This window comes from Bos indicus, chromosome 11, assembly GCF_029378745.1.
Source record: "Bos indicus isolate NIAB-ARS_2022 breed Sahiwal x Tharparkar chromosome 11, NIAB-ARS_B.indTharparkar_mat_pri_1.0, whole genome shotgun sequence".
NCBI classification, from domain to species: Eukaryota; Metazoa; Chordata; class Mammalia; order Artiodactyla; family Bovidae; genus Bos; species Bos indicus.
The window spans coordinates 13035295-13062617 of NC_091770.1; the positions used below are offsets into that span (position 1 = coordinate 13035295).

The 27323-nt window shown below is 48.7% G+C and overlaps 1 protein-coding gene and 1 pseudogene across 22 annotated transcripts in view; both read right to left on the minus strand.

The window, feature by feature from the left end:
- Window positions 1-13347, minus strand: part of DYSF (dysferlin) — a 222320-nt gene extending 208973 nt beyond the window's left edge. For 14 of the 22 annotated variants that reach the window (XM_070798456.1, XM_070798452.1, XM_070798454.1 and 11 more), the window contains exon 1: window positions 900-1128. In XM_070798456.1, coding sequence (XP_070654557.1) covers window positions 900-990 — 91 coding nt within the window. In that variant the 5' untranslated portion in view covers window positions 991-1128. Of the gene's footprint in view, window positions 1-899; window positions 1129-12770 lie in introns of those variants that run through there. The other 8 variants (XM_070798453.1, XM_070798449.1, XM_070798451.1 and 5 more) reach the window with 5 other exon arrangements.
- LOC109565475 (ATP synthase F(0) complex subunit C1, mitochondrial pseudogene) lies at window positions 3229-5358 on the minus strand (annotated as a pseudogene).
- Window positions 13348-27323: the final 13976 nt, after the last annotated feature.

Sequence of the window (27323 nt, forward strand, 5' to 3'; positions counted from 1 at the left end):
CCAGCCATTCATCCCTCTACCTTTGACCACCTTTTGTGCTGTGCAAACTTTTAATTCCACAGAACCACAGGATATTTGTACTTCCACAAAGCCACAGGATATGGTAAGAGGAAAACCCTCTCCCCTTTCCTTAATTATCTTTCTTTGCAGAACTGGGGTCCTGACTCACAGCCATTGTTCCTTCTCTTAATTTTGACAGGTCCTTCCTCTTCCCTTTCCCCTCCCGAGACACCTCCTCCCACGGGAATGTCCGCCTTTAAGTGAGCGGGTGTCTGGTGAGAAGGGGGCGGATGTGAGTCCTTTGGGGTGTTTTCCCCAAACTGTAGACTCTCTCTTGACTAATTACCCACAGACGGCATTTAGGATCTTGGCATTTTAAAAGACTTCCTAAAACACTCAAAATTCCTTGTATCAAGGCCATATCCACCTTATTCTATCCCTTTTCCTCCCAACTGAGACGAATTCAAGGCGGCCAGTGTTGAAGAAAGACGGACGAATGAATGAATGAAACCAAGACACAACTCTCACGGTCTCCACGCCCAATTTTTAAGCAATCCTCTTCTCTCTCTGCATTCATCCTCCAGCCCACCCTCATCACTGCCTGCTAAGGCTCGCACGGTATCACCCCTGAGTATCGGTCTTAGAAGTGCAACTATCGACATATTACGGCGCTTTCGGTTTCCAAAATTTCTGAGCACCATGGCATTTTTCTTGCTCGACTGCATCCTCCTTGCCCCCTCTGAAGAAGACAGGACCGAGATTTCTCTGAGATTTCTGTCCTTGTTGACAGGGGAGGAAACTTTGGCCTGGTTAGTGCGCTAGCTGGGGTGGCCGACCCAGCGGTGCGCGCGCTGGCGGGTGGCGAGGGCGAGCGGTCGCGGCGGCCAAGGGGCTCTCACCTCGGAAAGTCAGGCTGGCGACCGGGTCGCTGCGCCGGTCCTTCTTCAGACTGGGGAGGTTGCTGGCCCTCACCAGCTGGCAGCTCAGCATGGTTCCGCCGGCCCCCGCCGAGCAAGCGCCCGGCCCCGCAGCAGCCGCGCCAAAGAGGAGCGAGCTGTCGCCTCCGCTGGGCCTCCGCGGACAAGTCCCGACGCCTGGGAGAGGCCGCGGAGAGGACACCGGACACCCTCTGGGTGAACCCTCCCCTCCGGCTCCGATGCGGATCCGCCCTGCGGGCGGGGGGCGGGACGGGCCAAAGCTCAGACGCGCGCTGGCGGGGGCGCTGGTCCCCTCCGCCGGTCCCCGCCCCCGCCAGGAATGGAAGCGCCGTTGACGCCGGGCGCACCGCTCGGCTGAGCAGCAGGGAAGCGGCAGTCAGTACCATCCCGGCTCCCGGAGCGGCCAGCGCGCCTGGGTCCGGAGCGCAGAAGGGCCTTCTTGTGCGCTGCTCTCCTGCCGCTGCGCAAAGGGTGGCGCGCCAAGGAACTGGGTGTGAAGGCGCGAGGTGGGGGAAACCTGGCTGCAGGGACCACAGTGTGTCCGCGGAAAACTGCACGCGCTGCGAACACTAAAGGAGGAGAAGGCCGAACGGCACCTCCCGCCCCCACGCGCCGCTCGCCTTGGCCCACCCTCGGTGCTCCCGGAGACCCGAGAGACTCCGACGCTCGAATTCTCGGGAAGGGCCTCTGAGCCTTCTCAGATCAGTGATCTGGGGTCACTCATCTCCGGAGGCGGAGGTCTGTGTCCTGTTCTCTTGCAGCTGCTCTGCAACATCCCGAAAGCAATCTCTAGGTCCCTTGTCCCCACCCCCGCCTCCATGGGGGGAACTGCTTTTAGTGTGAGCCTCGAGCGGTGACAGCCTTTAGCATGCGTTCCCGTGTTAAGTCTGATTCCTTTCCAGCTGACGACCACAGGTGGCGGGCTTCCCACATGTAGACCTGCACCGAGCGCTGGACAGGCGCTGCCCTTCCTCCCACCTCCCAGGTGCTCAATGGCTTCCTCACTCGGCCTCCGTTCCGTGACCAGTCATCCCCATTCTGCTGCACAAGACCCCACTCTCTTCCCCTTGTCTTGTTTTGAGGTTCCAGCATTTTCAGGTGACTGCCACCTGGTGAAATCCAGCTTCACCTCCTCCACCCCTTCCCTTAAGCGCTAACTGGTGGAGAATAACACAGCTACCCTACCAGCCTCACCTGCTCTGTCCCACCCCAGACTCAGGGGGATCCTGACTGCCAATAAGCAGTGACCCTACATGACCGAAGTCTCGTCAATCACACTCTCTCCTAGACAACGACCTCATACTTTTCACTCCCCAAATTTACAGTACCCCATCACCACCCTCACTCTCAGGTTGCTTACTGTATGCAAAGGAGAGAACACCCCAGGCTCCCAGGCTCCTAAACCCCACCAGCTTCTGTGCCCAAACCTTTTGCTCTCCTGCTGTTAATAAACGAATCGTTTGTACTGCAAAGCCCGGCTGGGAGCTTGGGCGCTAGATCCTACCCCCCTCACCCACTCAATGACAAATCTAAGGCTGTCCTCTCCCCAGTTAAAGGCCATCCCTCCTCCAGTTGGCTTCTGCCCTCTTCCTCCTGATTCTTCCGCTCTCCCTGAGTGACCCCACTCACTCTCATAATACAATGGCCATTTACTTCCTCTCCAACATCCAAAGTTCCTCTCTCTCAACAGAACCCAACTATTTGGGTACTACTTGCAGCCCTAGCTCCAGATCCTGACCTAACTAAGCCCATCACCTGGCAATAGCTCTTGGTTCAGCGATGGGCATATATGTCCCAAGTTGTTCTCCTGGAGGGATAACTTGTTCTTCGTGACTGGACAAGCCCAACTCCCTGTCCCACTTTGTGAGAATAAGGAAGTGTGTAGATCCAATTGTCAGCCAGCTCTAAGATGTAGCAGACACCAAGGATGGCAGACCAGAGAAAAATAAAATGGAGTCTGCCTGTGTCCGGGATGACTGGAGCTGTCCACTCTATGTGCCCAGAGCCCACCAGGTCTCTGGATCATACTGGGGCCTGATACTAACGGGGCTTCCTCCCCAGAGGACTTGTATTGGGAATGAAGATCACTTTAAGACTGTTTATTATTAAAGTCATTTTGAGATAGGATTTCACTTACAAATATCCTTGCTGACTTTGGTACCGTCTATGTGCCCACAGCATCCATGTGCCTCCACACAGGAGCCAGGTGATCTTAAATATAATCAGTCACACACACACACACACACACACACACACACACACACTCTTTGTAAAATCCCTCCAAGGCCTCCCGTGCTCTTGGAATAAAGCCCAACTCCCTTTCCCCTGCATACAAGGTAAGAGCACTCAGCCCCTCACTCTCTGAGCTCCAGTGACTTCCAGTTTCTGGAATATTTTGAGCTCCCTCCAAACTCAGAGCTCTCCTGCCTTCCCGTTCTTTTAAAGGGCCACCCCCACTCATCCTTCAGGCCTCAACGCTTCCATGAGAAGCCTCTGACCTGATCTAGGTTGGCTCTTCTGGCAAACCACTGCACAACAGCACTTTTCCTTCTTAGCTTTCACCCCAATTGTAAGCAATACCTATTGGTTTATTGCTGGTTTGATGTCTAGCTAGATGGTGAAGTCGGTCGCTGAGGGGAGACCAAGTTTGTCTCAGGCAGCCGGGTGTTTCCAGTGCAAGCAAGGGCTGGCCTGGGGTTGGTGTGGTGGACGTTGTACTTGGCGGTGTCCCTTCCACCCTAGGATATGGTTAGGCAGGCAGGTCTCAAAGAGGATACTACTGCCCTCTACGGGGAATTTTGGATATGATGACTATGGATATTTTTTACCATCACAGTGATTCCTGGCTTTGCTGTTTTCCCCAGCACACCACACCCTGCCCCCCAGACCTGCTCTAATTGGGTCAGAGGCAGCATAGGCAATCTGTGGAACTTTTACAAACACTTGGCTTATTTCCAAGGAACAGGGTCTTCACACAGTTGCTCTGTATACCAGAAAAACAGCAGCTGGTGGCATGAGCCCTGGACACTTCCTGAGGCTTCTTTTCCCATCCCAATTTCCAACTTCACTTCTCCCTGATTGGACAGTTGACTGATCCCTTGGAGATGTCATCCTGGAGCCAAATCCTCAAATCCTTGGGGCTTCCTCCCAAGGGGACTTGCATCAGGAATGTAGCTCTTGTGGACAGTGTGCTGAAATCTCCACTTGTCCCCCTCAAAGTCGTTCTCCCCTCCTTCCACAGAAATGTTCCAAGGACTCCGACCTGCACACATGGTCACCCACATAGATAAACTACATTTCCCAGAATTCCCTTATAGCTGGATGTGGCCAGCAATCCAAGTGATAACCTATACAATCAGTTCAGTTCAGTCACTCAGTTGTGTCCAACTCTTTGCGACCCCATGAATTACGGCACACCAGGCCTCCCTGTCCATCACCAACTCCCGGAGTTCACTCAGACTCACATCCATTGAGTCAGTGATGCCATCCAGCCATCTCATCCTCTGTCGTCCCCTTCTCCTCCTGCCCCCAATCCCTCCCAGCATCAGAGTCTTTTCCAATGAGTCAACTCTTCACATGAGGTGGCCAAAGTACTGGAGTTTCAGCTTTAGCATCACTCCTTCCAAAGAAATCCCAGGGCTGATCTCCTTCAGAATGGACTGGTTGGATCTCCTTGCAATCCAAGGGACTCTCAAGAGTCTTCTCCAACACCAAAGTGATTGTCTCAGTTGTGTTCCACTCTTTGCAAGCCCATGGACTGGGTTACTCTTTGCAAACCCTGCCAGGTTCCTCTGTCCATGGAATTCTCTAGGCAAGAATACTGGAGTGGGTTGCTATTCCCTTCTCCAGGTATCTTCCTGACCCAGGGATCTTACTGGGTCTTCTGCATTGCAAGTCGATTTTTTTTTTTTTTTAAAGAGAAACATTGTGTTTAATGGTAGAAGTTAGCACGCTCCAGCACTGAGCATGGCCTGGAGTCAAAGCAGCAGCGGCGGGTAGGTGACCTCCATGGAGCCTCATGTGGTGAAGAGGATGAGGAGGGTGGCCATAAACAGAAAAGCCCCTCAGACAGGACAAAGCCCAGAATGGTGCTGGAGAAGAGCTGCTGCTTCAGAGATGGGTTCCTTGCATAGCCAAGGACCAAGCTGCCAAACACTGTTCCAATGCCGGCCCCTGAACCAGCCATCCCAACTGTGGCAGCCCCAGCGCCAGTAAACTTGGCCACTGTGTCAGTGTGCCAGGAGACAACACTGGTCTGGAATTTCCGTCAAGCCACCCGGAGTGAGACACTGCTGTAGGAAGGCTGTTCAGATGGGCTCTTTGGCCTACTCAGGAAGGAGGCAGACACAGGCCTGATCAGACCCCTGGTACAAGAGCACATCAGAGCGGGAGGACTGAGTAGTGCTCCGGAGGTCTACATTTTTTTCAGTCTACTCCCACTGTCCTGCTGCCCCTGCTCAGACCACAGCACTCACCCAGCTAAGATGACTGACTCACGTCCCGGCTTTAGCTTTAAGCACAAGCAGATTCTTTACCCTGCATTGCAGGCAGATTCTTTACCATCTGAGCCACCAGGGAAGCCTCAATGAACAGGAAGGCTAATGGTGTCCTACCCAGGCTGCAGTGGAAACATATCCCAAATCATCATATGCAAAATACCCGCTGGGGGCAGTACTATCCTCTTTGAGAACCACTGGTTTAGCCTCATCACGGTATGGAAGGGACACTGGAGAGCCAAGCACAATGTCCACCACACCAACCATGTTGTCAAAGGGACCACAAGTTATAGCAGAGAAACAGGGCAGAAGGATCCGGAGGCCTGGGCAGCCCAGTGGGTCAGAACTTTACCAGTCAGGGCTGCCTATGCAGCAAACATTACGAGAGTGACCATCATGCATGCCCCCCACCCTCAGTTAAGGTTGGCTAACCAACAGCCAAATCTGCATCCTACCTAAGGGCCCAGGTAAGGGCAGCTCCTCAGCACCCTAGACAACTCCAGCCCCACTGCAAAGGCGACAGGGCCGGCTTAGGAGTCACCATCGGGGAGCAAGTGGATAAAGGTCTTCTTGACCTACAGTGGCTTGAAGCACGATTTCGGTTCTCAGTCGGAGACTGAAGTCAGGCTACAGTAATTAATGAGAGCTCTGAGTCCTGGCCGCAAGACCACTGGCCACTGAAACGACCTTGGCCCATATGGCTTTGTGGAAAATGAATTTCCACAAAGAAACAAAGTAGGGAAACAGTGTTTACAAGGAGGGAAAAGAGGACATGTGGACAGACACACAGGCAGGCTGAGCGAGAGAGCCGCACCCTCATGGTAGTTTAAATTGCTTTTATGGGGCATTTCTTCTGGGTTTCCTGTGGCCAGTCATCTTGCTTTGCCTTGTTCTGATCTGTACTTGGTTTATCTCAGGGTCCTCCCATGTATGTGTGCATCTCTTAGCCAAGATGGATTCTAGCCAAGAGGCCTATGGGTAGGTTGACATCACTTACTATGGGGTGGAGGCCCCTCCCTGTTTGACCTCCAAGGAGCTTTTCTGCACATGTGTAACTGGGAAGGTGTCCTTGATTTTAAGAATGAGGAATATATGGTCTTTGATCTCTTATCTGGTCATGCTTTGCTTCTCCTCCCTCCTGCTGTTTTGGGGTATCTGTCCACAGCAGACAAAATCTAGCTGTTCAGCCTGGCGCCTGTCTGTCTCCTGCCTGAAGGGGACCTGTTTTGAAGCTGAGTTTGCATAGCAAGCCCAGTTTTTACTTAAAATTTCATGTTAACCACAATGACATTTCAGAGCTAACAAAGGTAAGAGGGGAGGGGACTAAAGCTCACCCCTGCCATCCCAGTGGTGTAGTCACAGATAAGTGCTGCCTGATCATCTCAAGTGAGGAGCCTGGCTGCCTGTTCCCTGAAGAGACACAGACCTAGGTCTCCAGGATTAAACACAGTGGAAGCCATCAGATCCTGCCACTGGTGTCTCCTGGGACACACCCAGCACAGAAACCTGTTGTCTTTGATCAACACAACATTTTATGACAAAATTGTACTTTAAACATTATGAGATCTGGATTTATAGCATCTGTTGAAAAATCAGAACACCTGGCCTGTGAGCCCTAATTATCTGCCCAACACTTATTACCTAGCACCTCTGGCTGGAAGTGTGCATCTCAGCTCGCCCTACACCACTCACCCAGATATGCATGTGCTCCTCCCTCTGGCCTTAGTTATACCACCTGCCACGTTCCCCTGGGGATGTGGGCTTATGACCCTCTTCTGTCCCCTATTTGGGGTCCTTCCTCCCTGCCAGTCAAGACGAGTTACTTCAAGGAGAGCCTCTTTTTGTTCTTGGAGTTGGTCCACTGGTCTCCTCTAGCTCAGTTCTCCTAATATCTGGGCCTTGTTTTTCCCCAAAGCCTCATATGGGTTATCCAGGAAGCAAATAAACCTTGCCCTCTGCTTCCAGTAACACCAACCTTGAGATGAACACTCTGCATGTGAGCTTCCAGGATTCCTCAGGGCACATTTGTCCAAGTCCAAAGACTCACAGGAGTATGAACAGTCCAATGCATCCTTCTGCCCCACCTCCACATTCATTGAAGAAATTGTGTCCCGTGGATATCCCAATACAACCAGCTGGGATTAGAGGGGCACCCACACATGTCTGTCAGGGGTGTCAGGCAACAATTATTCTGGTTACAGACATGACCACATGACCAACTGCCCGGGAAGAATAGCCCATTGCAGGAACAATTAGATGGCCCTGGGCGTCCATTGCAGTCCTTGCTTTTCTAGCCGTGTGTCCCAAGGCATGAGATCTGACCTTTTGGAGTCTATTTCCACTTCTGTAAAATCAAGAGAATGTTACTTCACAGAGCTCTTGGGATGGTTAAAGCAAACACCAGGGCTTCCAGCCCAGAGCCTGCCTGGCTCACAGGAGATGCACAACTGTTAACATTTCAGCCTAATGAACCCATCTGGGGAGAGACCAGTATGCAGGAAGAAAAGAGAGAGAGAGATTTGGGCCTGGAGAGAGAGATTGAGAATGTTTGTGGGCCCAGGGAGTCACAGGAGCGATGCTCATTCCAAGGAAGATCCAGTCCGATGGGGAGGGCCAGCTAGCCTGATGGCCACAGCCAGCCATTAGGTAAGTAGACAAATGCCTTGCCTCAGAAAGGACTGCCCTGGGGAGGGCTCCCAGAGGAGACAGGGCCAGAGTCCCCTGGGGCTGAAGGGGTGACCACTCACTGCTCAGCACAGTGTGCCCAGTCTGATTGGACAGTAAATGAACCAACAGAGCTGGTGATAGGACTGACCAGGCCAAAAAGATTGTGAAAGACTTTTTGGATGTGTGCAATGATTTCTTAGTATATGTACAATACATGCTAACCATGATAATAATTAGAATGTTGTTAGTCACTCAGTCGTGTCCAACTCTTTGTGACCCCATGGACTGTAGCCCACCAGGCTCCTCTGTCCATGGGGTTTCCCAGGCAAGAATAATGGAGTGGGTTTCCACTTCCTTCTCCAGGGGATCTTCCCAATCCAGGGATAGAACCTGGGTCTCCTGCATTTTAGACAGATTCTTTACTGTCTGAGCTAAATATATATAATCATATATTATAATAGTGAAATAGTTAATGTGTATTTATGTGCCGGGCATTATTCAAAGTGCTTTATATGGATTAACACATAAACTCTTCAGAACCATCCCTCCAAAACAGGTACTATTATTATCAACATTTCATAGGTGGAGAAACCGAGCACAGAGTAGTTAAGTAAGTTGCCCAAAGTCACACACACCGCTGGAAAGTGGCGGAGCTGGAATTCCACACCCAAGGTCCCAGGTAGTCTGGGTCTACAGCCAGAACTCTTGCCTACCATCCTTCTTCTGCTCTTGTTCAGTGCTCTTATCCCACTGGAATGTGACTGAGGCTTCACTCCTGAGTGCCACCACCCCACCCTCAATGGATCGGCTAAGCTGGGGGCCTAAGGTTACAGTGCTCCCTTTTCAGAGCCCCCCAAGTGCCTGCCACCCCCACTGCAGGCTGCCCACCTCAGTGCCATGAGATGCATGACCCTAGCCTCAGCTTATCAGACCCTTAAGAGCCACCACAGGCCTAACAGAAGGCTTGAAATGGCCTAGCACAAGAGTTCTGCCCAGAGGGAGCACCCTGGACCAAGCGGTGACTGGTTCTGCAAGATGCAGAAGGGCAGAGACCCCTCTGAGATAAGAAAGCATCCTTCAGACCAGAGAATGAGATTGAGGATGTCAGAGTCCGAGGGAGAAAGAGAGCCAGTGGCAGCAGGGACAAAAAGTGTGAGGCAAGACAAGGTGTGAGGGGCCACGTGCAGACGGAGACGGGGCTCCAGGGTGTGAGCCAAAGCCGGGTTCATTGCTGTCTCTCCACTCTTTTGTAAATCAGAGCCAAGGCCAGAGGGAAGTGGTAGGGCAGTTAAAGACAACAGGGTTCCAGAGCCAGAGTATGTGGGCCTGAATCCTGACTCCACTAATGACTAGTGTGACTTAACGTCTGTGTGCTGTAGAGTGTGGGTGATAATGGTTACTACCATATATGGCTGCTAGAAGGATTAAGGAGGGCCTTAATACATATAAGGGCCTGGTACAAATTGAGCAACTTGAACATGATAGAGCTCATAGTAAGTGAGCTCTATTTAGAACAGAGCTTACACCTAGGAAGCACAGTATCAGTTAAGTACATCTCATAGGATTGTTGTGGCTTTTAAAGAGACAGCGTATGAAAATAGTACACTGTGCTTAATGAATGACCATTCTCTCTCACTGTGATGAATACACATGTTCAGAATCAGAATCCCCATCTCTGGGTCATTTGTCATACACTGCACTCCTTGCAGCCTGGCACTCCCCCCATTTTGACTCAGCCCAGCCTGGGTACCCCACGCACAGCCCTCCCTAGCTCTGGCTGGGATCCAGGGTGCCTCGTGTGTGGGCAGTGCATGGTATGCTTTTCAAAGCACTTTCTTATTCATGAGCACAGACGCTGAGAACAACAGAGGGCATGATGATGGGGGTGGTGTGGTGGGTGCTTTAGCCGCTGTGTAACCTTGGCCAGGCCCCTGCCATTCTCTGGGCCTATCTGCTCTGCTCATCTGTCAAAGGGGATAATATCCCTGCCCAATGGCCTCACAAAGCTACTGTGAACAGGAAGTGAATTTAGGCATGCATGGAGGCACCTGTTAAATTACAGGATATTCCAAACAGGTAGCCAAAGGCGGGGTGGAGGGGGAAGGGGTGTCCATGGTTTCCAAACCCAACAGGTCTGAGAAGGCCAGTTCCCAGCCAGTTGGTGAGGGGAGGCTTCCCAGAAGGCCATTCTGCTCTGAGTAGTGTGTCCCTGAGACCAGAGCCTTCTGTGTAATCATTTAGCAACCTGTCCCTGGCCGGGAGGAGGAGGCGGAGCTAGTCTGATGCTGCGGGGAGGCCGAATTTGGACATAAGTTAAGAGCTTGGCCAACACACAGGAGGTGGACTGTGGCCAGGGCTGGGGGAGGGAGGGCCTGAGCTCCCCATGACTGCCTGGCAGTGATTGTGATGGCTGGGAGTTGGGGCATCCAGACAGCCCCCTCTGAAGGCTGGGGGCACTCCCAGTCAGCACAGACAACATATTTCCTTTACCGCCGGGAAGGGGGAGCCCTCTCAGAGGAGCTGGCTGCAGACAAAGGGGAGGACTACAGACTGACAGCAGACAGATGGGGGGGCGGGACTCATGTGGGGGGAGGATAAAGGATGAGCGATTGCTCCATAGACAGCCCTGGGGCAGAAGTAGGAAATTATGAAAGGAGAGGAACCATGCCAGAGGGACTTCCGGTGGGTAAAGCACTTCCAAGGTTAGAAAGTGCTTCCCCTTTCATTAACCATTCTTCATTCTTTCCTTTCTCTTACTAGGGTTCTGAGCTTGGTCTGGGTGGGGGCATTGTGAAATCTGGGGAAAGTGTGTGTGTGTATTGTGGGGAGGTGTTGGGAGGTGGGAGTGTGGTCAGAGAAGGTGAATGAAAATCTGGTTCAAGCTGAGTGGTCATCAGAGGAGACAAGGCCCCTGAGAACAGAGGCAGGAGCGCCCAAGTGGCCCTTCTTGCATTTCATTTGTACTAGACAGCTCCAGAGGGTGCCATCCACAGGGTGGGTTCAGCCCTGGGACAGGGATGAAGGGCTGGGTGGGGCAGATGAGCTGAGGGAGACGGATGCTCAAAGCCCAGGGTGCTTGTTTCCCTCTGGCAGCAGCATATCCTCCTTCCCCTCAGCCAGGGGGTTATTTACTGAGTGGACGGGGCTCCCAGGAGCTTGCAGCTGCAAGCCCAGGGCCCTCAGCTAGGCTGCACATCCCCTTAGCCAGGGGGTTATTTACAGAGTGGACGCGGCTCCCAGGAGCTTGCAGCTCCAAGCCCAGGGCCCTCAGCTAGGCTGCACATCCGGGCCTTACAGATGAACCACTGTCCTGGCCTGCACAGAGCTGAGGTTGTAGAAGAAGTGTGGAGGCACACCCCCCACCCCCACCCCACCACCCCATTCACGCCCTCATTCTCCCCCTGGAAACACCTTGATAAAGCGCATTTCCGAAGGCAACTGTAGGAAACTGGTCAGAACAGTTCAAAGCAAGGTGTCAGGAAAAGAGCACATCCAGAGTGTCACCACCCCCTACCCCTCACCCTGGAGCACATTGTTTTCCAGGCCAAGGGCCCATTCAGCAGCTCCTCCTCGAGAAACCTGAAATCTCACCCCCAGGAGTGTGTGTGTGCTTGTGTTTGTGTGTGTGTGTGCGCACGCAAGCACATTGCTGTGGACACATGCTTGCATTCTGTGAGTTTCTACTCCTTGGAACTTGCAAGTGTCACCTGCATTTCATGTGTGCATGTGTCTGGGAGCCTATGGGCACAGGGGTGTCTGGGAACAGGGAACCAAAAGCTCATGAAGCTAAAACGAGTCCATTGGATGGCCAGGGATTTCCGGAGGCCTGGGATGTAGCTAGATCTTGAAGGAGAAAGGGAGTGACAGGTATAGAGGCTGAGAGCAAACCTACAGGGTGGGTGGGGCAGCGGGCCCACACAGTCCTCTGGTCCTTGTCCTCCAGTAAGGCTCCAAACACACAGGCCCATAGACCCCAGCTCTGGCTTCGCCCACAGGAAGTCCCAGAGAAGCAGCCTGAGCCCAGCCCTCACCTCCTGGAGGAGTCCGTTCATCACCATGAAAGACCTTCCTGTGGAAGGTCTCAGTCTGATGGGGGAGCAGGCTCCTCCACTTGATGACGGGGATGCCACCCCCAAAATGCTGAATTTCCGCATCCTGTGCCCGAAAGCAAGAGTAGGACCCCTGGACCGATGGGCGGTGCCTCTGTCCCCAGTGTGCGCCTGCCTGCAGGCCCAGCCTGTGATAGAGAGTAAAGGGCGAGGGCAGCCGCCAGGCCCCGGCCAAGGCAAGAGAGTTGGATTATAAATAGCCCTGGGACCAGTCTTCCGGGGAGAGGCGGGGAGCCCTGCAACACAACGCTTTGCAGCACACAATGCAAAAAGGTCTCTTTTAAGAGATCCAGCGAGTGGGAGGATAGATGCTGGTCTTGCCCCCTAGGCCCTTCCTAGCCCCAGCCGGGGCTCAGCTTCTGGGCCACTGACCACCTCTGCCTCTTGCTTCCATTTCTCCGAGTCGCCTCTCTCCGAGTGAGTGTGTTTTTGGAACACTCAAAGTCAATCTGGCCGAGGAGTCTTATCTCTCACATTCCGGTGTTCGAGGTGGAGAGCCGCGGCGTCCCCTCTCCAACTCCCACCCCCTCTTCCCGGGAAGGATCGCGGGCCCCTCCTACCTGCAAACACTGCGGAGCAGTAGGCATCGCTGATGTCGGTGTCAGGGGTGTGGACATTCTCCGCGTAGAGGATGAAGACCCTCAGCATGACTGATGGGAGTCAGGATCCCGAGCACCCAGGGCGCGGAGAGGGCTGGGGAAGGTTGGGGATTGCCGAGGCGCAGCTCGTGGGTCCCCTCACAGCAGAGGGCTGGTGGAGGGAGACTGGCTCGGATCACTGACTCCCAGCTCAAAGCAACGGCTCTTGAAGGAGAAAAAACAGGCCAGTCTCGGGCTGCTCCAGTGGCCTCCACTCGGTCCGCGCCCCGGGCTACGCTCAGCCCGCTTGTCAGCGGGCGCTGCGAGAACAGGGGCTTCTGCTCATCTTCCACCCGCGCCGCCCTGCGCGAGCTTGGCTAAGCTGTAATTCAATGCTCCGGCCGCAGACTCTCCCAATGACACGGCATTTTGCACCTGGCGGTGGAACAGCGGACTGGGCGGCGGCCGCGACGGCTGAGGACTGCACCAGGGTTGCGGGCGCCCAGCGCAGTCCAGATCTCGCTCCAGGACGGGAGAAAGACTTGGTCCCTCCCCTGACCTTCCACCTCGGGCAGTGCGCGACGCCAATCCGGTGGCCTCCCACCGCGGGGATTCCAGCACTCTCCCTCGCCGCCAGCCAGACCGCCCCGGGGACGCTCTGGGGAGCAGGCGCAGGGCCGGCGCTTTCCAGAGTTGAGGAATTTCATTGAGAGGCAGCGCTGGCTGCCTTAAAAACTTTCTACCCTTCTTCTCTGGTTGTAAAAACAACACATACTACTTTAAACAAAAAGCATAAAAGAAAGAAATCGCTGAGTCTGAAAAAAAAATACAATATTAACATTTGGTTATTTACCAACTGAGACTTTTTCCTGTGAATTGCATGTATATATGAAAGCTAGTGAAGGTGATGGAATTCCAGTTGAGCTATCTCAAATCCTGAAAGATGATGCTGTGAAAGTGCTGCACTCAATATGCCAGCAAATTTGGAAAACTCAGCAGTGGCCACAGGACTGGAAAAGGTCAGTTTTCATTCCAATCCCAAAGAAAAGCAATGCCAAAGAATGCTCAAACTACCGCACAATTGCACTCATCTCACATGCTACTAAAATAATGCTCAAAATTCTCCAAGCCAGGCTCCAGCAATATGTGAACCGTGAACTTCCAGATGTTCAAGCTGGTTTTAGGAAAGGCAGAGGAACCAGAGACCAAATTGCCAACATCCGCTGGATAATCGAAAAAGCAAGAGAGTTCCAGAAAAACATCTATTTCTGCTGTATTTATTGACTATGCCAAAGCCTTTGACTGTGTGGATCACAATAAACTGTGGAAAATTCTGAAAGAGATGGGAATACCAGACCACCTGACCTGCCTCTTGAGAAATCTGTATGCAGGTCAGGAAGCAACAGTTAGAACTGGACATGGAACAACAGACTGGTTCCAAATAGGAAAAGGAGTACGTCAAGGCCGTATATTGTCACCCTGCTTATTTAACTTATATGCAGAGTACATCATGAGAAATGCTGGGCTGGAAGAAGCACAAGCTGGAATCAAGATTGCTGGGAAAAATATCAATAACCTTAGATATGCAGATGACACCACCCTTATGGCACAAAGTGAAGAGGAACTAAAAAGCCTCTTGATGAAGGTGAAAGAGGAGAGTGAAAAAGTTGGCTTAAAACTCAACATTCAGAAAACGAAGATCATGGCATCCGGTCCCATCACTTCATGGGAAATAGATGGGGAAACTGTGGAAACAGTGTCAGACTTTATGTTTGGGGGGCTCCAAAATCACTGCAGATGGTGACTGCAGCCATGAAATTAAAAGATGCTTACTCCTTGGAAGGAAAGTTATGACCAACCTAGATAGCATATTGAAAAGCAGAGACATTACTTTGCCAACAAAGGTCCATCTAGTCAAGGCTATGGTTTTTCCTGTGGTCATGTATGGATGTGAGAGTTGGACTGTGAAGAAGGCTGAGTGCTGAAGAATTGATGCTTTGAACTGTGGTGTTGGAGAAGACTCTTGAGAGTCCCTTGGACTGCAAGGAGATCCAACCAGTCCATTCTGAAGGAGATCAGCCCTGGAATTTCTTTGGAAGGAATGATGCTGAAGCTGAAACTCCAGTACTTTGGCCACCTCATGTGAAGAGCTGACTCATTGGAAAAGACTCTGATGCTGGGAGGCATTGGGGGCAGGAGGAGATGGGGACGACAGAGGATGAGATGGCTGGATGGCATCACTGACTCGATGGACGTGAGTCTGGGTGAACTCCGGGAGTTGGTGACGGACAGGGAGGCCTGGCGTGCTGCGATTCATGGGGTCGCAAAGAGTCGGACACGACTGAGCGACTGAACTGAACTGAACTGAACTGATGCATGTTGTTACGTTCTTTATTGTATGAGTGACATCAAAGTGTCTGTGAAGTGCTGTGTCCTGCTTTTTCAAGTAATATTTCCTTGCATTATTAAATATTCTTTATAAAGTTTTTTTCAATAGCTACTTAATTTTCTATCATATGAATATATTAAATTCTCAAGGCTTTCTCCTCTTGTGGCATATTTAGGTTCTTTCCAGTAGTGAGAAATAGTAGTGAGAAATTGCTTTTTATATAAAAACTGGGATATATACCTGTCTTGAGCCCCTCTCTGCTTGTTCCTCAGTTGGGATTTCTAGCTTTGGAATTATAAGGGCACAGGACATGCCTTTTTTTAGGTCCTAGTACCTGTTGCTAAACTGCTTTCCCGGAGCTGTGTGGACCCACTCCCAGCAGTTGGGTGACTCACCTTCTAAAGTGGGCCATTTGGATGGGTGTGGGTGAGCAGCTGTCAGCAAAACTTCTCCCCCAAGAGCCCACTAGGGTAGCACACATTCCCAGGGCAGGAAGGATCAGATGCTGGCTTTGCCTCATGTGAAGGTAGCAGGAGGTAGCAATGCTTCCCCAAAGAACTGTGATTTTAAGATCAGAATAGCAGACATTTCTTGTGATCGCTTATGATCCTCCTGCTACAATCCATGCCTCTTTGCCTCTAGCACAATATGTGATTGGGGGGGAAGGAAAATGAGCGGGCTTAATCATTCATTTAACAGATATGTATGGAGTCCTAGAGCATGCCAAGCTCTGTCCTGGGTGATGACACAAAGGTGAACATACATGACATTGTCCCTGTTATGGGCTGAATCGTGTTCTCTCAAAACTTGGCTATTGAAGCACTGACCTCAGTTAAGAAGGTGATTAAGTCAAAATGAGGCTGTTAGAGTGGGATCTAATCTAATACAACCCAAGAGGTTCTTATACGAAGAGGAAATTTGGCTAAATGAAGAGATATTAATAGCAGGGAGGCATGCACACAGAGGAAAGATCATGCAAGGACACTACAAGGAGAGGGCATCTGCAAGCCCAGGAGAGAGACCTCAGCAGAGAGCAGACCTCAGGCTTCTAGCCTCCAGAACCGTGAGAAGACAAACTTCTGTCATTTTAAGTCATCCAGCTTGTGGTATTCTGTTATGGCAGCCAGAGAAAACTAACATAGACCTAGACCTCAAGGAGTTTCCACTTCAGTAGAGGAAACTGGTGCTTATCAAGTAACCAAGCCAATCTCACACCATTCCAGTAAGTGCAATAAAGTAGAGAAAATGGTGGTGCGTGACAGCAGATAGCAAGGAGCCCTTATCCAGTCCTGGGACAGCAAGAGGTATTTGAGGTGAGATCTGAAGGCCAATTAGTTCACTGGGCAAGACTGGAGGCTTCCCTGGTGGCTCAGATTGTAAAGACTGAGGTTGGAGCAGAGGACAAGAGGTTTCTTAAGAGAAGGAAGGAAATGCTCTGAGTCAAGGTCCTGGGAAGAGTGAGGGAAGAGAGAACACCCTGGCTGGAGTACAGACTGGGAGGAGGCAGGATTGGAGGTGAGGTTGGAGAAGCACACAGGGCCTGTGCGAAGCTGCCTGTGGCCCAAGTCCAGAGGAATGGCAGGACCTGGCTTACTTTTCAGCATCTCCCTTTGGCTGCATTTGGGGGAATGGGGTGCAAGGGGCCAGAGTGGTGAAGAGGTGAAATGGTGAAGAGGCCAGTTAGAAGCCACAGCAGAGGGTCAAAGTAGGATGTGGTGGTGACTTGGCCCACAGGGGTGAAAGAGGAGATGGAACTGAAGTTAAAGCTGGGAGGAAGTAGGAGGGTCATTCTGTGAGCAGGTGGAGGAGATCAAGTTTCCTGCTGTTAAACTTGGCCTTTATGTGTTACTGGAGAAAAAACATGTGGCATGGATGAAGTCATTGGCTGATTCATTCATTCATTCACCAATATGGATTGTTGTTTCAGTCGCTCAGTCGTGTCTGACTCCTTCGCAACCCGATGGACTGCAGCACACCAGGCTCCTCCGTCCATGGAATGTCCCAGAAGAGAATACCGGAGTGGGTTGCTGTTTCCTTCGCCAGGGCATCTTCCCTATCCAGAGATTGAACCTGCATCTCCTGCATTGGCAGGCAGATGCTTTACTGCTGAGCCACTGGGGAAACCCTAACCAATATGTATAGGGTGCCTCATATATGGCAGGGTGTGCAGATTTCAGTTTTAGAGGAGGGTACCAAGTAGGGAGTAAAACTTAATTTCAATGGGAAGAAGGACAAGAGGCCCTATTGCTCTAGGGAAAGTCCAAATTATGGTCTATTTTTAAAGAAGTACAGTTTGGCTCTATTCAGATGCATAAAGCAACATGAACCTGCTGTAAGGCTGAGCTAAAATTGGATCCAAGAAACATTTAGCTGCTTGCAGACATGGTGACTAAAGTGATTTAAAAGGAACCAGCTTTCTTTATAGGTTGAACATCCCCCTTGCAACTTCTCTATGCTGTTTATTCATGCAACAATTTCTCTTCAAATTTGTTATGCACAGCCTCATCTGTACAGATATGAACCCCTAGTGGGAATGCCCCCCAACTTTATTGCTCAACATAGGGCACGTTTGGGTTTTCTTCTCTATTTAAAAGACACATGTTCTCTGAGACCACCCCCTGGGGGGACACTTGATTCAAGTCAAAGCAATTTGATGATCTCGCCCAAGAATTTAGAATTGGGACAGAGATGCTAGCTTCTGTGTGTGGCTGGAACTCAGACGACTAAAATGGAGGCTCAGAAGGCACCCCATGCAGGGAGAAATGGAGAAAGTTCAGCAGTCAGAGACAAAAAGATCACAGGGGTTGGGGCAGAGGACAGAAAGACACACTTTCAGGCATTTGTGGATCCCATCCCTCATGAGTCTTTCTGCCCATGAATTATGAGATGGCCTTGGAGGTGAATATTCATCATTTTTAGCTCCCAGCTTTCAACCTCTCCTTCCTAAAACACCTCTCACCACTTCTCGTAAGTGGTCTCGGAGCAGAAATGCCCACCTCTCTGGAAACTTCAGAGTCAGGGCCACCCCTTTCCTGTCACTGTGCAGTGTGGCCAAGGCTCAGCCAGTTGGACAGTCTCTCCCAGGGCTTCAGAGTCCTTAAGGAGCTTAAGCAGGAAGTCAGACATGACAGCTGCCGTGAAAGCAAATGACCAGTCTTTTCCTCCTATAGGATGAAGGATCACAGTTGTGACTTTTGCTGCCCTGAGTTCTGTTTGTTTCCCAAGCCAACACTGCCAGCTTCTCTCCTTTCTGTGAACCCCCAAAGCTCTCCTGTAATACTCTCTTGACTCAGATGCCCAGGCTTGGGTGAGACTGCTAGCAGCCAAGAATCCAACTGTACCCAGTGTCTTTAGAGTGAATCCATCCATATCCTATTTAGGGCAACTTGAAGCATAACTCTGTTTCTTGCTATTGAAAAAAACCTTGGCTATGACTTTCAAGGTATATGAAGCACCACTAGAGTCTTATATATCTTCTCTCCTTTGGAACTACGGTTGGGATCAGATCAGGAAAGACATAAACAAGTGGAGAACATGAGGACTGAGAGCTTTGATGTAACTCAGAAAAATTCCTAGGGGTGTGTGTGTGTGTTTGTGTGTTTTTGTTGGGGGGGAGAAGTTTGTGGGCTAGTGTCTATCCCTTAATTGGGGCATCATGAGAGAATAACAGGGGCTGCCAGGTACGATTGCACAGGTAGTGCACTGAACTAATGATACATGCTGACCCTCATAAACCATAACTGTCAAAGTCAGGATCTCTAGCTAAAGGTACTAAACAGGCAGTCAGTCAGCTTCAGCTCAGGAAGCCTTCAAAGCTGAATTCTACTCTGTAGATAGCTTGGCTGACATACAGAAGTTATATACCTTCATGTAGTTAAATTTATCAGTCCTTTCCCTTATGGCGTCTACTTTTGTTGTCTTGATAAGTAATCCCTGCTTCATCCAAGGTTACAAGATGACTTACCTAGATTTATCAAGATTTGCTTAGATTTACCTATAGTTACCAGTAAGGTTTTTTCAATTCTTAAAACTCTCTCTGGTGTTACAGTTTGGTTTCTCCTTTGGGAAAGAAAGTAAATAAGTAGAACCCTTCCCAACTTAGGCAATTTAAAGAAAAACTATTTGAATCTTCAAGGTCAATCTATTTTAGCTTCCATGAGCTCAGTTCCTCTAAGACCACATGCTCTGTGTTGGAATCCAGAGTCAGGTGTACTGGGGACAGAAAGCAGGGGTGGTATCAGTGTTAGCTCCCAGTCGTCGTATGACCATGATACGATGGTCAGATTTAATATCACTGAGCTTTAGTTTCCTCATCTATAAGATAAATACAACCACAGTTTGTGGTGAGGGTAAAATGAGGATAAAATACATGTAAAACACTATTTTAAAGCTTTTCTGGACTGGATAGGATTTTTTTTAAAATTAGAGTAGGTTAAAAAATTGCAACATTTCAGGATACAGAGGCTGCTCCAAATATTTTATTCATCTTTTATTTCTTATCAAATACAGAGATGCCCACTCAGTACCTGCCAACTACCTGCCAATTAAGAAGAAAGCATTTGTAAACACTCCATGACTTTGATGTTCTCAGCCACGCACATCCCTGCCAAGCTTGCTAAGAACCACAGACCCTGATCACACTCTGGTCATCTCATCTGCTTTCCCTGAGGAGAACAACTCATGGTAGTGTCAGAAGCTTTCAATTTGCCGTGAAAGGGACCTTCCAGAGGCTCTACCGTAAGAAACACTTAGCAGTTCAGCTCAGTTCAGTTCAGTCGCTCAGTCGTGTCCAACTCTTTGCGACCCCATGGACGGCAGCACACCAGGCCTCCCTGTCCATCACCAACTCCCAGAGTTTACTCAAACTCACATCCATTGAGTCAGTGATGCCATCCAACCATCTCATCCTCTGTCGTCCCCTTCTTCTCCTGCCCTCAATCCCTCCCAGCATCAGAGTCTTTTCAAATGAGTCAGTTCTTTGCATCAGGTGGCCAAAGTATTGGAGTTTCAGCTTCAACATCAGTCCTTCCAATGAATATTCAGCACTGATTTCCTTTAGGATGGACTGGTTGGATCTCCCTGCAGCCCAAGGGACTCTCAAGAGTCTTCTCCAACACCGCAGTTCAAAAGCATCAATTCTTCAGCACTCAGCTTTCTTTGTAGTCCAACTCTCACATCCATACATGACCACTGGAAAAACCATACCCTTGACTAGACGGACCTTTGTTGGCAAAGTAACATCTCTGCTTTTTAATTTGCTGTCTAGGTTGGTCATAACTTTTCTTCCAAGGAGTAAGCATCTTTTAATTTCATGGCTGCAGTCACCATCTGCAGTGATTTTGGAGCCCAAGAAAATAAAGTCTGACACTATTTCTACTGTTTCTCCATCTATTTGCCATGAAGTGATGGGACCAGATGCCATGATTTTAGTTTTCTGAATGCTGAGCTTTAAGCCAACTTTTTCACTCTCCTCTTTCACTTTCATCAAGAGGCTCTTTAGTTCTTCTTTACTTTCTGCCATAAGGGTGGTGTCATCTGCATATCTGAGGTTATTGATATTTTTCCCGGCAATCTTGATTCCAGCTTGTGTTTCTTCCAGCCCAGCGTTTCTCATGATGTACTCTGCATGTAAGTTAAATAAGCAGGGTGATAATATATAGCCTTGACGTACTCCTTTTCCTATTTGGAACCAGTCTGTTGTTCCGTGTCCAGTTCTAACTGTTGCTTCCTGACCTGCATACAGATTTCTCAAGAGGCAGGTCAGGTGGTCTGGTATTCCCATCTCTTGAAGAATTTTCCACAGTTTACTGTGATCCACATAGTCAAAGGATTTGGCATAGTCAATAAAGCAGAAATAGATGTTTTTCTGGAACTCTCTTGCTTTTTTGTTGATCCATCGGATGTTGGCAATTTGATCTCTGGTTCCTCCGCCTTTTCTAAAACCAGCTTGAACATCTGAAGTTCACGGTTCACGTATTGTTGAAGCGTGGCTTGGAGAATTTTGAGCATTACTTTACTAGCATATGACATGAGTGCAATTGTGCGGTAGTTTGAGCATTTTTCAGCATTGCCTTTCTTTGGGATTGGAATGAAAACTGACCTTTTCCAATCCCATGGCCACTGCTGAGTTTTCCAAATGTTCTGGCATATTGAGTGCAGCACTTTCACAGCATCATCTTTCAGGATTTGGAATAGCTCAACTGGAATTCCATCACCTCCACTAGCTTTGTTCGTAGTGATGCTTTCTAAGGCCCACTTGACTTCATATTCCAGGATGTCTGGCTCTAGGTGAGTGATCACACCATTGTGATTATCTGGGTTGTAAATATCTTTTTTGTATAGTTTTTCTGTGTATTCTTGCCACCTCTTCTTAATATCTTCTGCTTGTTAGGTCCATACCATTTCTGTCCTTTATTGAGCCCATCTTTGCAGGAAATGTTCCCTTGGTATCTCTAATTTCCTTGAAGAGATCTCTAGTCTTTCCCATTCTTTTGTTTTCCTCTATTTCTTTACACTGATAACTGAGGAAGGCTTTCTTATCTCTCTTTGCTATTCTTTGTAACTGCATTCAAATGGGTATATCTTTCCTTTTCTCCTTTGCTTTTTGCTTCTCTTCTTTTCACAGCTATTTGTAAGGCCTCCTCAGACAGCCATTTTGCTTTTTTTGCATTTCTTTGGGGATGGTCTTGATCGTGTACAATGTCACGAACCTCTGTCCACAGTTCATTAGGCACTCTATCAGATCTAGTCCCTTAAATCTATTTCTCACTTCCACTGTATAATTGTTAGGGGTTTGATTTAGGTCATACCTGAATGGTCTAGTGGTTTTCTTCACTTTCTTCAATTTAAGTCTGAATTTGGCAATAAGGAGTTCATGATCTGAGCCACAGTCAGCTCCTGGTCTTGTTTTTGCTGACTGTAATAGAGCTTCTCCATTTTGGCTGCAAAGAATATAATCAATCTGATTTCAGTGTTGACCATCTGGTGATGTCTATGTGTAGGGTCTTCTCTTGTGTTGTTGGAATAGGGTGTTTGCTATGACCAGTGTGTTGTCTTGGCAAAACTCTATTAGCCTTTGCCTTGCTTCATTCTGTACTCCAAGGCCAAATTTGCCTGGTACTCCAGATTTTTCTTGACTTCCTACTTTTGCATTCCAGTCCCCCATAATGAAAAGGACATTGGTTTTGGGTATTAGTTCTAGGTCTTCATAGAACTCTTCAACTTCAGCTTCTTCAGCATTACTGCTCAGGGCATAGACTTGGGTTACTGTGATACTGAATGGTTTGCCTTGGAAACAGAGATCATTCTGTCATTTTTGAGATTGCATCCAAGTACTGCATTTCGGACTCTTTTGTTGACTATGATGGCTACTCCATTTCTTCTAATGGATTCGTACCCACAACAGTAGATACAATGGTCATCTGAGTTAAATTCACCCATTCCAGTCCATTTTAGTTCGCTGATTCCTAAAATGTCGACATTCACTCTTGCCATCTCCTGTTTGACCACTTCCAATTCGCCTTGATTCATGGACCTAACATTCCAGGTTCCTATGCAATACTTCCCTTTACAGCACTGGACCTTGCTTCTATCCCCAGTTACATCCACAACTGGGTGCTGTTTTTGCTTTGCCTCCATCTCTTCATTCTTTCTGGAGTTATTTCTCCACTAAAGGTGGAGGTGCATACTGAGCACCTACTGACCTGGGGAGTTCCTCTTTCAGTGTCCTATCTTTTTGCCTTTTCATACTGTTCATGGGGTTCTCAAGGCAAGAATACTGAAGTGAAATACCAAGTAAATACCCAATACTGAAACACTTAGTAAATACCCAAAGACAGACTATTTTTATCCATTCAGGCATGGCTGGGATACTGAAAGGTGTGTGTTCAGAATGGGAGGAGGGTTGGGGTTCCCATGGTCTGAAATTCTCCCTGAGAGCCCCAGCAGCTTGTTGGCTGAAGTGCAGGGAGAACCGCCCCGGGACTACCAGAAGCAGGTCCATCTATATGCACCATCCTCCTTTCAAAGCAATTCCAAAAGATGGGGAGTCTCTAGAGAGGATGGAGGAAAGCACACATCCACAGGTACATGGGGTGGGGCATTGGAGGAAGGGAGAGAGGGCAAGAGTGCAAACCGAGGTAATGATGGAAAAGAACAAGAGATAAACTTCTTCCAGTGAGGTTATTCATCTTCGGGAAGAGTCAACAACATCCCAGGATGCAGTTCCAGGCCCTGGCAGAGAGGAGGAGGCAGGTCCTGGTGATAAGTGGCTCCCTGCTGAGGCACAGCTGAAGGTCTAGGCAGAGTGGGTGCCCAAGAGGAGCAGCAGCAGTGAGGGGTACCTACTGTGCATCTCTGGGCAGGGCTGAGCCACAGAGCTTTCTGAAACTTACACACCAAAGGACTCCTGTTGCTACCTGGGCAGACACCACCAGAAAAGGCCTCAAGAATATTTCCAGGACTTAAGAGGGCAACAAACCGTTGGCATTTTCAGTGTGCCTTCCTTGCCTGAAGGCTGAGACTTTGGGAGAAAGGACACCAGGAGAAGTGAACATCTGACTCATTAGTGTTTCTTAAAGTGTGCTTGATCCAAAAGTCTCCTCATTAATTCTTGTAAAAAATGGAGACACCTGGGTTCCTCTGTACTCCCGATTACTATTGAATCAAAATGTCTGCAAATGGCTCAGGAATCTGGCTTTTAAAAGCTCCCCAGTTATTTTCATATGGACCAAAGACCAGGAAACACTGACCTAAGTAGTGTCAAAGCACAGGCTTTGGGCTCTTTGGATTATTACTTTAAATGACAGTTGAATGCACTCTTGAATCCAGAGGGTGTACATTTCACAAGGACTGAGAAGATGATGTTTATCTGGAGATTGGCTTGAAGTGAAGAAAGGGAGCATTTGGAGGAGGAGAAAAGGTAAGGAAGATAATTTTCAGCTAAAAACAGTAAAACCAGTAGGACAAGAAAAGGACAATGGCAGCAGTGTAAAAGGATGACTCTAGTCAGACTACCTGGATTCACTCAGAGGTTGGAAGTCTCACCTCAGGGAGCCCACATGGTTGAATGAAGTCTCTTCTAGGGGTCACAGACTTCTCATTGTGTCCTCACATGGTAGAAGGAAACTAGGAATATCTCTGGAGCCTCTTTAAAAAGCATTAATCTCATTCATAAGGGTTCCACTCTCATGTAAACACCTCCCAAAGGTCCTACCTGCTAATACCATCACCTTTAGGGGTTAGGATTTCAGCATGTAAATTTGAGGGGCCATAAACATTCAGACTATAGCAGAAGCATTTATGGTTTTAACAGAAGTATTGCAGAAATCCAAAGTGGTAAAGCCATGACATTGGTGGTTCAGTGGTAGAATTCTTACCTGCCATGCAGGAAGCCCAGATTCAACTTAGCGACTGAACAACAATAAAAGTGGTGGAAGATACTCCTTGTTCCAAGTAGCATAACTACCAGGAGGCAGGAGAGAGTGCTGCAGATCAAGAAGATAGAGTCCTGCATGGAAATCCTCACCAAGATTCATGCAAGAGGGGCTGTAGGTGAGGAATACAGGAGAGGGGACACTGGAGAAAATGATTACTAGAGATGATGATTCTAGGGTAAGGGCTGGCCCAGGTGCTGAGGAGAGACTTCCACTCTCTAGACATTTGGGGGAAGTTACAGTAGCTCAGATGTACACATCTAGTAATATCTCGACTTACCTCAGGGACCATTCCATCACTTAGAAGATGAACTGAAAAAGAACGGACCTGCTAGATGGAGCATAATCCTGCCCGACAAGAAAGAACTGGTTGGAGAAGCAGGCACAAGAGGAAGCCTGGGGAGAATCACCTTTTGGATGAACACAACCCAGGGTGATAACTGGTTTTCAAGGCTCAAACTCTGTGATTTCAGTAGGACTCTGTCTTTCCACAACTTTCTTCACAACTAGGCTCCCTCCAATCCAGGGGATCCACTTAACTCCTTGATCCTGGCAAATTCCCACCCTTACCAAGAGCTTTCTTTTTATAGCGTCAGCTGAGGAAGATACTGAGGTTCTTACTTCCTACCCAGCCACAGCACTTCACAGTTGCTCTTCTTTCTTGCCCAATCATTGCCTGATGTCTGATCTAGAGATCAGATCTACTGGCATCCTAACATTTGAGACCACTTTCTCCTCCACAGTGATCCTCTTCAAGCCTAGGCTCTGGGATCAATCTTTACTAATATTCAAGTCCCTTGCTTTTAGAATTGGGTATTCATCAGAGTATCCTTAGCTTGTCACACCCAGCATGTAAAATAATAGGAGGGAAAAGAGATTTTAAAAAGAATCACATAACATGATTGCTATGGTCTCCACTTCTATATCTGGTAACAAGGCCCATATTGATAATCACAGTTTAATTTTCCCATTACTCATTCCATTTTCTGCTTATGCTCTGCCAGCATGAATGCTGGGAAGATTTGAGTCCTTGCTGGTCCTGTCTTTATTGGATTATTGCAATTTTCCATTGACCAGGGCTATTGGCCAAGTGAGTCGTAAGAAGCATATTCTCATGAATCTCCTGGCTTCCAAACATAGCCTTTCTTACCCCGACTGTGTAGCAGCAACTCATTTTCCCCAGTAAACAAAAACAATCACCCATCAGGTACAATGATCTCTTTTCCTTTCTGTTGGTCCAGTGGCATGAGGAACCCCAAAAGGTGACAGGGTGGTCTCAGCTTCCAATTCATCCTGGTGGATGCATCCTTCCTTTGGGTGCCTGAACTTCCAAAGACTGAGGCCAAGGTCACAAAGATGGGAAATAAAAATCCTTCAATTGTGTTACTACTCCTTAGTTCTCAAACCTATGCATTCTGGCCACTGGGGGAGATGGTACCTGTTGGCCTCTATCTAAGGTATATAAAGCATCTGTAAGACAACAACCACACTTTCCAAATGTTGTCTCCAATTTGTGCTGTAACTAATCTTGTAGCAGCTCATTGTCCCTATCAGCCAGCTGCTTCTGCATTACGCAGCATATGGTAAAACTTGTGAAATCTGTGGGCATGAGCCCATGGCCCACATTTACCAAAGAACACATCTCCTTGTCAAAGTGATGTTGAATGTCATTCCATGGTGATGGTTAAGTCCATCCAAAAGTCTAAAAATGGTGGTACGATCAGAAGTCCTGAGTTCAGGGAAGACAAATCCATACCCCAAATGTGTATGTATCCCTGGTGAGGACAAAGCATTGTACCCTCAATGATGAGACAGGCTACCAAGTGGCTGGGAGGATCTGTGGGGAATGTGTCATACTGGGGCTCCTCACCCTTACCTGCTCTGTGACACCGAATGAGGTACTACTTCAGAATTGCTATGGAGGCCTTCTGGTTCTCCATGCCTGTTTTAATTGTAGGCTAATAATTTGTCTCTTCTCCCCTAAATGTGCTATAATCACTATTGTTGTTACAGTGATTTAAGTGCCACAGATACTTGGTCTTCCAAAGCCTTTATACAAGGTATCTTTACAAAGTATCATTCCTTGATACCACTGGTGATAATTGGAACAATTGTGAGGACACTGCATACCAGATGACCATGTCCCATTCATCCCTGGCAAAAGAGGTTACATAATACTCAAACAAATGACCAACACAACTCAAGAATCCACTTTTTAAAAATTTTCACTTTGAAATCATTATGGATTCATAGGGAGTTGCAAAGAAATGCATAGGGAAGTTCTATGCACCCTCCCGCCAACTCCCCCCACCCAATGTTAACATTTAAGCAACTATAGACCTATATGAAAATCACCCAGTGCTATTAGTAAAACCCATGAAGCTTTTTCAGTTTCACCAGTTATACATGCACTTGTGTGTATATGCACTATGCAGTTTTTTTGTATAGCCTTGCATCACCACAGAGAAGGCAATGGCACCCCACTCCAGTACTCTTGCCTGGAAAATCCCATGGACGAAGGAGCCTGGTAGTCCATGGGGTCGTGAAGAGTCAGACACGACTGAGTGACTTCACTTTCACTTTTCACTTTCATGTATTGGAGAAGGAAATGGCAACCCACTCCATTGTTCTTGCCTGGAGAATCCCAGGGACGGGGGAGCCTGGTGGGCTGCTTTCTATGGGGTCGTAGAGTCAGACACGACTGAAGGACTT